At 36.3% G+C, this 13,388-nt stretch overlaps 1 protein-coding gene across 2 annotated transcripts in view; it reads left to right on the forward strand.

Moving 5' to 3' along the window:
• Positions 1-298: 298 nt before the first annotated feature.
• The window catches only part of SLC9B2 (solute carrier family 9 member B2), a gene marked incomplete at both ends in the record, with an annotated part of 39,734 nt that continues 26,644 nt past the window's right edge, over positions 299-13,388 (forward strand). The window contains 5 exons of one of the 2 annotated variants that reach the window (XM_080640587.1): positions 299-388; positions 1,574-1,754; positions 7,256-7,426; positions 11,144-11,286; positions 12,147-12,274. In XM_080640587.1, the coding sequence (XP_080496713.1) occupies positions 299-388; positions 1,574-1,754; positions 7,256-7,426; positions 11,144-11,286; positions 12,147-12,274 (713 nt within the window). Of the gene's footprint in view, positions 389-1,573; positions 1,755-7,255; positions 7,427-11,143; positions 11,287-12,146; positions 12,275-13,388 lie in introns of those variants that run through there. The other variant, XM_080640588.1, reaches the window with a different exon arrangement.

Genomic DNA, 13,388 nt, shown 5'->3' on the forward strand with positions numbered 1-13,388 from the left:
AAGATAGATAAGAATTAGAATAAGATATTGTAATCAAAGAAAAGATTAACGATTAAAAACTAAGAATAGTCTAAAGTATTTTAGCCATTCAGAGTTCTAAGGGGAAAAATAAGTACAAGTCATTCATTTAAATTGCTCAAACTGCTATTTAATTTATTTGTTTAAATCTCAGATTGCCAAAAGAGGAAAAATAAATAAATAAATAAATCTCAGATTGCCAATCTGTATCTATACTGTTTCTCCTTCAGAACAGATCTTGTTTGCTGCCCCTCTGTCATCTTATTCTTAATTATAAATCATGGGGAATGAAGATAAAACAGTTGAACATGAAGATTTGGAACCATCCACAGGGGTGAATCACACAGCCTCTGCGTATCAACAAATACAGGTAAATCTGAAATCATATGAAGTTCATCCCAACTATTTCCTTAAGGAAAGGACTATACAGATTTGTTTCCAAATCTATGATAGAATTGTTTTCTTTTCATTATTTCACTCAGTTAACAATTCTCCCTGTTCTTTTATTTTTAATTATGTTTTTATTGATTTCAGGAGGAAGGGAGAGCGAGAGAAAGATAGAAACATCAATGATGAGAGAGAATCATTGATTGACTGCCTCCTGCATGCCCCCTACTAGGGATCCAGCCCACAACCCTGGCATGTGCCCTGACTGGGAATCAAACTGTGACCTCATGGTTTATAGGTCGAAGCTCAAACACTGAGCCACACCATCCGGGTAATTATTCCTGTTCTTAATCCCCAAACTCATACAGTCCAGGGTAGGTGTGACTACCAGTTTTCCCAGATAGTCATTAGCAGCTGGCCCAACATAAGGCTAGAAAAATAAAAAGCCTGTGAATTTCTTTATGTTCCCAGCCAAACCCTTACTATATCTAGTAGTTTTTTGTTGTTGTTGCTTAAATTCAAGCAGATGAGTAAGTGAGAATTGATTTTCACCAAAGGTAGTTATCTTCTTCTGGATTACTTTTATATATTTACCAATTATTGCCTTAAATAATATCTTTTTGTTTGTTTATTTGTTTGTTTTTAATCTTCACCTGAGGATATGTTTTATTGACTTTTTAGAGAAAGAAGCAGGGAGAGAGAGAGAAAGAGAAACATCATGGGAGAGAGAAACATGATTGGTTGCCTCCCATACACACCTTGACCAGGGATGAACCCACAAACTAGGTATGTGCCCTGACCAGGAAGCGAACCTGCAACCTTTTGGTGTATGGGACAACTCTCCAACCAACAGAGCCACTGAGCCAGGGCTTGAATCATATCTTAAATAGGCTCATTTTTAAAATGAGGATTATAAAACATAATGAAATTATGTGACTCAAACATTTATAATGAGACAAATAATGACTCAATGGTAAATATACCCAATATAGTTCTTGTTCCAAGTATTAGCTGATTAACTAATAATAAAGCCATACATTTCCTGGTACTAGCTTTGATTGTAGTAATGGGAATTTGATTTGTGATGTGATGGCTCAGTAACTTTAAAAAAATGTATAACAAATATACAATTTTAAGTATTTTTTTCTAAAAATTTCCTTAAACACAGGAGGAACCTGTTACAAACCAAATAGGATTAGATGAAAATGAATCACCGGAAGGAAGTAGCGTTTTGACCATCAGTGGGAAAAGACTACAAGAAACACCAACTGAATTAAACCATTTGCAAAGACTAAGGCAAACATTTGCTTGCCCTCCACATGGCTTACTGGATAAAGTAATAACAAATGGTATGTAAATGATAAGGATGAATTCAAAAACAGGGTAAAATACAAAGTTGTTATGTAATGGGAGATTCTAAATAATACGGTTTAAAGAACAAAAAGTTACTTCTCTCTCACATAAAAACTACTAGGTAAAGAATTCACAATGGTAAGTTGCTCTGCTCCATACAGTCATTCAGGATTCCAGGCTGAAGGGCTCTACCATGTTTGACACCAGGCTTCCAAGAGCGCTGTGGTCATTACCATTCCAGACACCTGGAAGAGGCAAAAAGCAGGGATTGAGGACCTTTTCCTTTTCTGTATCTAAGTTATTTCACAGGATTAGGCTAGGGCTCCAATAAGAAAAGTGATTGAGAACTTGCTTGTAAACAGAAAAGCACTACATAAGTGTTGCTTGTTATTACTGTGAGTTAATGCAACTAATGTTCGAGGGAACACAGCTCAGTTTATACTTCCGAATGAATCGTGTCATTTTATAAGTAAAGATCTTGGTTTGCAATTCAACTTATTCCAATAAAGATGTTATTACTTAAAATATTTGGGGGATTTTTCTTTGGGGAATTTATTTCAACATGGTTTTGAATATTGTCAGGGTTGAGATCTATTTGTCTTTTAGGCATGGATTTAGTTTTTGGAGGCTGCCAAACATTATTCTAATACTAATTTGATGAATAAATGGATGTTCAAATTGAGTAATGCTGGGTTTTGTTCGAGAAAGGAAGTGCATGTGTTTCTGTTTATGTGTGTGTTATGCATATTGGAGGATGTGTAGTATAATAGGAAAAAGGGGGAGAGGTTTGAAAATTGCCTGTAAAGGCAAATTTAAAAACAATTTCACAAATTGTATTGAGGAATGACAGCATCATCGAAATAAATAGATTGTCTCCCAAAGTAAATATGTTGAAAAATGTAACACATCTGATTTAGAAATTATGTTTATTGAAAAATCAGACTCACTTCTTTGTAGTTGTATTTCATTTGGGAGCTCTGAACGACATTTTTATCATTCTCAACCGGAGCAATGGACGCCAAGTTTAATACATTATATAGGGCCTAGATATGTTTTCAATAAAATTAGGTATGTTTCTAAACTACCATGAGAAAAAGAAACCTCAAACTTTATGTAAAACACATAGGGAAAACCATGTTCCAAAATATAGCCATATAGTCAATATAGCTACAGATAATTTAATACCTTTTCTGTCCTTTGTATTATTTTTTTAAAACTTGCACCATTTAAATAATGGCACATTTCTAGTTAAAACATTTACAGTAAAACAGATAAAGATGGAGTATAAATTAATGATGTGATTTGAGACTAATTTTTTTTAAATTCTATAGTCATTGTCCATAAAGGTGCCAGAGAAATGTGACTCAGTATATAAATACCTCTTTACTTATTTTCCTGTACTTCTATTTCTAAGGCTTACAAGACTGCTTTTTTCCTATACTACTTCCTGTGCCCATTCAAAATAAATAAGTATTCTTCTTAAGAAGTAAATATTACATGTGAATATGAAAATTACCAAAATCATAAATGAGAAGTAAATTATTAACTGAATTAAATGTGATTTATGGATCTCTTATAAATGTACATTTGCTATATATTTAGAACTGCATTTTGAATATAGGAATGAAAAGAAAATTAGAGGTTTAAAAAAGTGGTCTTAAAGTAGAAAAAAATTTTAAATTATTGACACAGTGTTTATTTCCATCAATATATAATTTATATTATCAATGTATATTTATTGGCCAAGTATATTGCCAATATATACTTATTAACACAGTAATTATTTGTTCTCATCAATAAGTGGATAATCAGATCTCATTATGAGATAACAAAGTTCCATTAGAGTGGAAAACTCCTGAAACTACCTGGCTGAATTTAGTATAAAAATGGGTTTATGCTGTAAGAAAGTAAAATTTAGTAGCTGGCAATTCCTGCTTCTCCATTACACCTCTAACACTGCATAGAAATGTCAGCCCCTATAGCTGTTGGAAAATACCAAAGGCCCCTTAGTTATTTAATTGTAATAGCATCTATAAGCCTAGAAAATCTGGAACAGTTCCATGAGGGTTTAAAAAATGGAATGTTTGATTCCATCTCTAGCAATATGGTAGATAAGACTCAATAAAAAATTTTACTTTTACCAATGAAAACATCAGAAAAAAATAGTTTAAGTCTTTTTTAATGTATCTTTTATCTATCAAGGAAACAGGGAATCATCAGGACATCAAAACAAAGTATAAGAGAGAGAAATAAGCCCTCAATCTAGCTTTCACCCTGAAGGCTTCCACAAAACATCAATGAACTTGAGATTTATTTTAAGAACTATGAGAGTATAGAAGGCTACACTAGAGCCTAGGTTGGGAGATGTGTAATAGGAGAAATCATTCTCTCTTACCCATACACAGCTGGAACCCAGTGTCATGGTGAATTTGAGGTAAACCTGCTCTAAAGGTGGGGCCAGCAGCTAAACCTATCTGTGGGAGAGTATCCACTGAAAATGTGTAACTTCATGCTCATTTGTGTTCCAAAGTCAGTGAAGAAAATCAAGCTGAAAATATGTCTAAAAGTGGTCCTGGATTATTAGCTTCTGAGTACACGATAGAAGCAAATTCAGAGCCTATCTGGCAAAGCTCACATTCAACCTAAGGCTCCAACAACTCTCAAAGATAAAGTTCCAAGGAAGTGGTTACTACTGCAAAACAAACCAAAAGACACCACAATGTGAACAAGAAAACAGATTTCAAAATTTTGCATTATATGAAAATATAATATAAAATATTTTTGGTATCTATAATGTTGAGATTATAACAATTATGAGTACAAAATAAGTAACTATTTTAAAAATGAACATAGATATTCTATTAAGAAACAAATTGAATTTCTAGAAATGAAGGATATGGTATAGTAATTGAAATAGAAAACTTAGTAGCTAGATTAGGCAATAAAGTAATAAAAAGAGAATTGATGAACTAGTAAATAGGTCTGAAGAGATTATCTAGAATGTAGTACACACAGACAAAAATAGATAATATGAAAACTAGGGTTAGCAACATATGTGTAACTATCTAGTCATAGTTCCAGAAAAAGAGAATAGGAAGAATGGCGAAGAAATGTTTGAAGAAATGAAGACAGAATTTTCCAGAATTGTTGAAAACCAAAAACTAAGCAAACCAAAAGGAATCCATACCTAAACATAACATAATTAAAAACAGCCAAATAAAAATTTCCTAAAAGAACTGAAATTAAACTTAAAATGAAATTAACAACAGCAAAAGCCAGAAAACCAAGTAATAATATTTTCAAGTAACTGAGAAACTCTCAACCTAGGATTGTATACCCAGAAAAACTAACTTTTAAAAATGAGAATAAAGATAATTGTAGACAAAACAGAATCAATTACCAACAGATCCAAGTGAGAAATATAGCATACTTTACTGCCAAGTGTTTCTATTATCATTCAGCTCATTTGAAATGGTAAATAGGGAATCATGTCAGTGTAATATGAAATTTGCATTTTTGTACATAATTTTTCCTGGCACATTAATACTTTGCATCATCAAGCAATAGAAGTGAATTGAAAACAAAAGTGAATTGAAAACAAACAAAAATCTGGTATATACTTTCTTACAATTAAAGATTAAGACCCCTAGACAAATAAAACAGAATTGACTACCAACAGATCCTAATGAGAAATATAGCATATTTTACTGCCAAGTGTTTCTATACCACTCAGCTCATTTGAAATGGTAAATAGGGAATCATGTCAGTGTAATACGAAATTTGCATTTTTGTACATAATTTTTTTTGGCACATTAATACTTTACCTCATCAAGCAATAGAAGTGAATTGAAAAAAAAAATCTGGTATATGCTTTCTTACAATTAAAGATTAAGACCTTGCCCTAGCAGGTTTGGCTAGGTGGATAGAGCATCAGCCTGCAGACTGAAGGGTCCCAGGTTCAATTCCGGTCAATGGCACATGTCCAGGTTGTGGGCTCAATCCCCAGTAGGAGATGGGGAGAAGGCAGCCAATCAATTATTCTTTTTCATCATTGATGTCTCTATCTCTCCCTTTCCTTTCCTCTCTGAAATCAATAAAAATGTATTTTTTTAAGTGTTCTTTTTTTTTTTTTTTTTAAGATTAAAGCCTTGCTAATATAAGGGCCTTTTAAAAGGCTGAAATCTCTGTGGAAGTGCCTTCTTTTTAGGCAGTTAGTTGCCGGTTTAGGAACTTCATAAGACCATTAACTTTCTACCTTACACTACCTAATGAAACCATATGTCAATGAAGAAGCTGACAGTACAGATGAAGAAGCTGCCAACACTTTTCACTCAGTTAATTAAAACAACATTTGATTGATGGAGAAGACTGCAGATTTAGATGGAACTCCTCTCTATTTAAAGCAAAACCCTCAAGATTCTCCATCTTGAAATAGGAGGTGTGGTTCCAGGGTTACAGTCTGCAAAGAAGAGACTGAAGGAGGGAGAGACAAATGTCAGTGGAGATTTAACTGTGTTGGTACTTTCTTTTAGGATTGTTATTATTTTTGTTAGTGCTCTGGTCACAAGTTTTGAGTTTAGAGTGGTCTGGCCAACTCTGTTTTCCCATGAGCCTTTCTATTTTCAGTGTATAGTTTTGTAGAAAACAAGGTTTTCAAACAGGGAAAAGTATTTCACATTCTAAGAAATGCCTTTACTAAAGGGAATACTTCAGGCAACTATTGTCTCAGGTGAAAGGTGTGAGATGCCATAATGAATGATGATTTAAAAAAAAAAATAGGTAAGGCCCGGCCGGTGTGGCTCAGTGGTTGAGCATTGACCTATGAACCAGAAGATCACGGTTCAATTCTCAGTCAGGACACATGCCTGGGTTGTGGGCTCGATCTCCAGTGGGGGCTGTGCAGGAATCAGCCAATCAATGATTCTCTCTCATCTTTGATGTTTCCATCTCTCTCTCCCTCTCCTTTCCTCTCTGATATCAATAAAAATATATTTTAAAAAATAGGTAAGTATGTGGGTAATTCTAAACAAACATTGACTGTGGAAAAGAAACAATAATAATGTCTACTTCAAGGCAGAACTAAAATACTGGAGTGTGATTGATTGTTCAAGTATTCTCATGTTCCTGTGAACAGGGTAAAGATAGTGATTCTCTTTTTAATATTAACTAATGGGATACTTATAGTAAAACTATAAAGAAAAATAAGAAAATGGCAAAAAAAACCCAAAAACATTCAAGATAGTAGTTCCTTCTGGCAATGTGAGAGGAAATGGGGATGGGACTAGGAGCGGGGCACTTAGGTGGATTCAAAGCCAGGGGTAACAGTCTATTTCTTCAGATGTTGGTAATTCCGATTGTTCATAGTAATTATGTTCTTAAATTTACACATGGTTATAAGTATTTGTATACGTATTCAATTGTGTTTTTTATTTAGGTTATATTTAAACCTGCATATAACAACTTATTGATAGAAACTCGTTTTCCTGGTTTATTTCAGTTACCATGGTTGTTCTCCTGTGGGCTGTAGTTTGGTCAATCACTGGCAGTGAATGTCTTCCTGGAGGAAACCTGTTTGGGATTATAATCCTTTTCTATTGTGCCATCATCGGAGGCAAACTTTTAGGGCTCATCAAGTTACCTACGTTGCCTCCACTGCCTCCTCTTCTTGGTAATTGCTAAACACTTCCTGTCTTCTTTCGTGTAAATCCTGTTTTAAGAATAGTAGTTTTTCCAAACTTTGAGAAATAAAGGAATAAACTATTTCTGTATTTTCTGTGCTGGAGCTACAAGTAAACACTGAAAATTAAATTTTGAGGAATTTTGTGATCCCGTTTTGAAAAATGATGATTTCAAAAAATTAAATTATAAATACTTAGAGTTAAGTAACCTGCATTGAAAACAAGAGCAATAAATACTTGAAATTGATTATAAATCTGATCCTAAGTCTTTTGCTACATTTCTCCTTATCACTGCTCTTGAGATTATGGAAATACTACACAATGGTATGACACTGCCCATTTCTTTCAACTCCACATTTGGTGACATCATGTTCATAGCTTAACATGGGCCAGGATGGAAGTATTTATAAGACAGAAACCAGCATATGCTACAAATCAAGACTTGATCTTGTAAGTCACTCACATCTTTGACAAAAAAGTGAGATTCCTACACATATTTTCTTCTTATTCATTTATATAAACAAACAAAAATATCAACCAATATTTCTGGTGATGCTAGTACTCCCTCATCAGTGATGTGAGCGACTTCTTTGCTAATTTATTTCAATAAGGATTTGCTTCTAAACTTGGGAGTATTTGAAATAAAACTGGCCTTTTGTTGATAATTCTTATATATTTAAAAAACTTTCTATCATACAAATTAAGGGAAAAAAGAATACACCTTGTCAAAGAAGGTGTTCTTTCCTGTACAACCAAGGCAGTTTCCTGTATGCTGAGAGGCAAGAAGAGGACACCTGCCATCACAAGCAGGTGGTCACATCAACCCAGACCTCTGGCAAAGGAAACACGGTCCCAGGGAAATGGTTTTCACTTTCATTTGGAGAATAAAAAGTCCTTCCATAAGATATTTTTGAGATTTCATAAGATTATTATTCCTTTTCATTCCAGATAGTTATATGCTTTAATCAATATAGTACTGATTGCCCTACCTGGTTTGGCTCAGTGGATAGAGCATTGGCCTGAAGACTGAAGGGTTTGGGGTTCAATTCTGGTCAAGGGCACATGCCTGGGTTGCAGGCTCAATTCCCAGTGTGGGGCATGCAGGAGGCAGCCAATCAATGATTCTCTCTCATCATTGATGTTTCTATCTCTTTCTCCCTCTTCCTTCCTCTCTGAAATTAATATATATATATATATATATATATATATATATATATATATGTATGTATATATATATGTATATGTGTGTGTGTGTGTATATATATATATATATATATATACACACACATATATATATGTATGTATATATGAGACACTGATTTACATCCACATTTTAAGTTTCAGTAAGAAACTATTGACATAGAATGAAATGTATGGTTAGTGCAGCATTTTTGGCCAAAGATTCATCAATACCTATTAAAATGTTATATGCACCTGTACCCTAGAGCCTAACATTTCCACTTCGATGAATTATCCTGTGGATATTCCATATAATAAAGAGGTAATATGCAAATTGACCATCACTCCAAAACACAAGATGGCCGCCCCCATGTGGACACAAGATGGCTGCCCTCATGTGGACACAAGATGGCCGGCAGGGAGAGCAGTTGTGGGCGATCAGGCCAGCAGGGGAGGGCAGTTGGAAGGGACCAGGCCTGCAAGGGAGGGCAGTTGGGGGCGATCAAGCCTGCAGGGGAGGGCAGTTAGGGGGTGGATCTCAGTCACACTCAACTACTTTCAGGTCTCAGATGTGTTCCACTTTCTCTTCCTACCTTGGAAGAAACTTCTGTGTCTTCCATAAACTTCTCAGCTCTCCTAACCCTGCCTTTCTCCCCTTCCCCTTCTTTGGACCTCTGGGACTCATCTCTCCTGACTCAGTTCATACTTATGCTTTCGTAACATTGAGACTGTCAGTTCATCTTCCTCCTCTACAGGCTGAAAGCAGTACTGAGTCCTGTTCATTATCTCAAACTAGTGGCCTGGTGCACAAAATTCCTACACATTAAAAGGGAATTAATTAGAGGAAATATTTTAATATTGCTATTTGCCCTTCCTCTATAATAGAAGTGTCAGTGATGAAAGAAAATTAGTAAAATGTATATGAAAATCTTCCTCCTGTCAGAGTCTGGGGCATGCCACGGGACCCAGAGTCAAGTCCCTGCCCACGCGCGTGCACCTCGAAATTGTGTGAGACCCAGACCTAGCTGGCCCCACCCCCATTGCGCGAGATCCAGACCTGGCCAGCCCCACCCCCGTCAAACCCCGCTGGGCTGGGGGCAGGGCCTGAGGTTCCCCATCAAGCCCTCTGGGCAGGGGGTGCAGCCTCAGGTCCCCTGCCCCAGCCTGGTGCCATGCAGCATCAGGTCCCTGCTGATCGCTCGTTACAGCTTGTTACGGGAACCCTGCCTCCGCTGTGGGCACAGCCATCTTGTGACAGCGTGACGGATTGAGGGTCAATTTGCATATTATCTCTTTATTATATAGGATTATATAGGATACCCACTACAGCAAGCATATCAAACTCAAAGGCTAACATGGGCCAAATAAACAAGGTTTAAGTTTATGTGGACCACAACAAAACAAAAGCTTCAATATTCATAGAAACATAGGTTTATTTCAATAGAGACATGCTGAATACAAAGGGCTGAAATAAATGAGTAATCATTCACATAAAATAATAGAACATTTTAATAAAAATTAATATTTTTTCTTGAACATTAACTTTCCAGACACTGAATAACTGCACAAATTAATAAGCGTAATGCCAAAAAATCTATTTTTCTTGTTCTCCCAAAGCAAAAAACTTCCTGTTGCGCACACCAAACAAGTCAGTCCAAAACTAATGACCTGGCAATTGGCTGGTAAAATATTCACTTCTAGAATTAATTGAGAGAAGTGGTATGCCTGCACATAAGCCGCATAAGGGAAATGAATGCAGCATGATTATAGTAATCAGTCATTAGCGAATGTTGTAGTTCGTTATTAATAATCATGTATAACAGGATATTATAAAAATTAAGTTACCGAATTTTTATTAAAACATTTCTTACATACTGTTATATTGGCTGGGCCACAAAAACATTCATTGTGGGCCGCATGCAGCCCACAGGCCATGACTTTGACATGCTTGTACTACAGTGTCTCAGATACTGAAGGCAGTGGTATGTGTTTAATGACTAAATGAAAGGAGGCACCAGCTGACAAGATAGAACAATATCCAATTCACCATAACTCACTTTTTAAGCCTTTGTAAAGCAGCTTATGGTTTTTTTTATTAAATTACCTGGTTTGAAGGTAAAATAGAGCCCATATAGGTGTTTATATTTACTTCAGGTAATCTGACTTAGCAAATAATTTCAGGAGCTATTTGCTAGTTGCACATAAAGAGGTGACTGAATTGGGCATTTTATTAAAACATTTAATATTTGATCACACTTTCTAATACTGCCTCCTATTTCTCTCTTTTCAATTTCAGTTATTCTAATAACTATTCTAATCTGTCCTTTCATTCTGCATTCTAAAGCTTTTTCTTTGCTCCTTTATTATATTAATTTTAAGTTAAAGTTTAATGTAATTTTATCTGAGGGCTAAGCATAAAGGAAGTGGTTCCTGAGATTACAGAGTAGTCTCTCTCACATCCACAGTGCCAAAAAGTGTTTTCTGTATTTGGAGACTATCTAAAGGGTTGTTTGACTTCTCCATTCCAGGCATGCTGCTTGCTGGGTTTCTCATAAAAAATATCCCTGTCATCAATGATAATGTACAGATCAAGCACAAGTGGTCCTCTGCTTTGAGAAGCATAGCCCTGTCTATCATATTGGTTCGTGCTGGCCTTGGGCTGGATTCAAAGGTACTGAAGTTGTAAATGTCTAACTGTTGACTAGGAATTTTATTCTTCCAATGTCGCAAGTATTTAGAATCACTGAGCTTTAGGAAATGGATGTGGACACTTTGCATGACATTCTCAAAAAGACAACAGAATTTATTTCATGCAGGACTGTCCCCAGAAGATGTCCCCATACTCTTTCTTAGAGAAAGGTGGAGTTACTGCCTGTTTGGGGACAGCACCAAGAATAAAGCCCCTCCCTTTCTCTGACAGAGATAGAGGCCATAGTTATAAGTAATGAGCAAGAGAGAAACACCACATTTTTGATGCACAAAACCCTGTACAGGTGAGGTGTTCAGGGCTAACAATACTGGCTTAGGAAACTGCCTGGTATATAGAATGAGTCTCAAGTATGCTTTTCTAAAATGCTTTTATTCATGTATGTTTTTGAATATAGAATGAATATTCTTGGGGATGAGTCTTTAACCTGGGTTCATGCTGGGGTTGCAGGTTATACATAAAGCCAACACTGAGAAGGTTAAACTGGTGTGGAGATTATGAGCTGCCTTCTTGGATTCAAACCTAGCTCCACCACTCACCAATTTCATCATCTTGGGCAAATCACTTGAACTTGTGCCTTTTCAGATGAACACATCTAAATAACGGTGGTAATAATAGTACCTGTATGGTAGGGTTGCTATGAGGACTAAATAAGCTATCTCTAAAACACTTAGAACACTGAAATGTTTGTGGAATGAAACGCATTACCTGGAAACTTCATGATGATCCAGACATGGTCTGAATACTGAAGAAAAAGCAATTAATGTCATTTTCCCTGTGTGTCTTTAGCAGATTGTTTTAGAATGCCTGTTTTTACATTTCAGGCCCTGCAGAAGTTGAAGGGTGTTTGCATGCGATTATCCGTCGGTCCTTGTCTTGTGGAGGCATGCACGTCCGCTCTTCTTGCCCACTTCCTAATGGGTTTACCATGGCAATGGGCATTTATACTGGGGTAATGATTTTTCCTTGTCGTATGAAAATATGCATGGATATTTAGAACTTTCTCTAATTCGATACAAGAGAATGCATAATAGCATTTTCTTAAGGACATCAGAAAATACAAAATGGATATTTTAGCACAATATTGTAAGTATTAATATTCCAACATGTAAATATTATAATTTCAAAATAGAGTATACATCTTTGTCGGTGCTAACTTTTACAGTGGTTGTAATAATTTATACGACTGAGGAAGTAATAGACTTTTTACCTACATCTGACTCCGTGCTGCTGAGAGAGCTGCTGATCTCACGCCAGAGTCTGCACAAAGGATCATAGATACATCAGCAGTGATCACCTGGTCCTGTTTTCCTCTAGACCAGTGGTCGGCAAACTCATTAGTCAACAGAGCCAAATGTCAACTGTACAACGATTGAAATTTCTTTTGAGAGCCAATTTTTTTAAACTTAAACTACTTCTAACGCCACTTCTTCAAAATAGACTTGCCCAGGCCGTGGTATTTTGTGGAAGAGCCACACTCAAGGGGCCAAAGAGCCGCATGTGGCTCGCGAGCCGCCATTTGCCGACCACGGCTCTAGACTATTGTGGTTAGGGGATTCTGCTGCCTCTTCCTTGCACTGTCAGTTCCTATTTCCACGGGCTGAGGGCCAGGAGAGGTAAATAAATATAAATTGCTGAGTAAAATTGTCGTGCTAATAAGTAGGTGAGAAGTCAGTTATTACTTCTCATGGTGAAGACTCTGGAGCTTATTCTGCCTGGACTCGGTTCCAGCTCTGTGACTTTCCAGTGTGTGATCTTTGGCAAGTTACCTAAGATCTCTCTGTGCCTCAATGTCTTCATGTGCAAAATGAACAGAATGATTGTAGCTACCTCATAGGGTTGTTGTGAGGATTAAATTATTTAATATATGCAAACTGCTTAAAATGGAGTTTGGCACATGGTAGGCACTATAACATGCTCCTTCTGTTACTACTGCTGCTGTTCTTAGTATCACTGTCACTGTCAGGATGGCCTTCCCCTTCCTAGCCTGTTGTCTTATTTTACATGCCAAGCCCCGATAGAAGGCCTGAGATCACTGGGTTCCAATCCACAGATCCATGGCCATC

Source organism: Plecotus auritus, assembly GCF_963455305.1.
Source record: "Plecotus auritus genome assembly, chromosome: 1".
Taxonomy (NCBI): Eukaryota; Metazoa; Chordata; class Mammalia; order Chiroptera; family Vespertilionidae; genus Plecotus; species Plecotus auritus.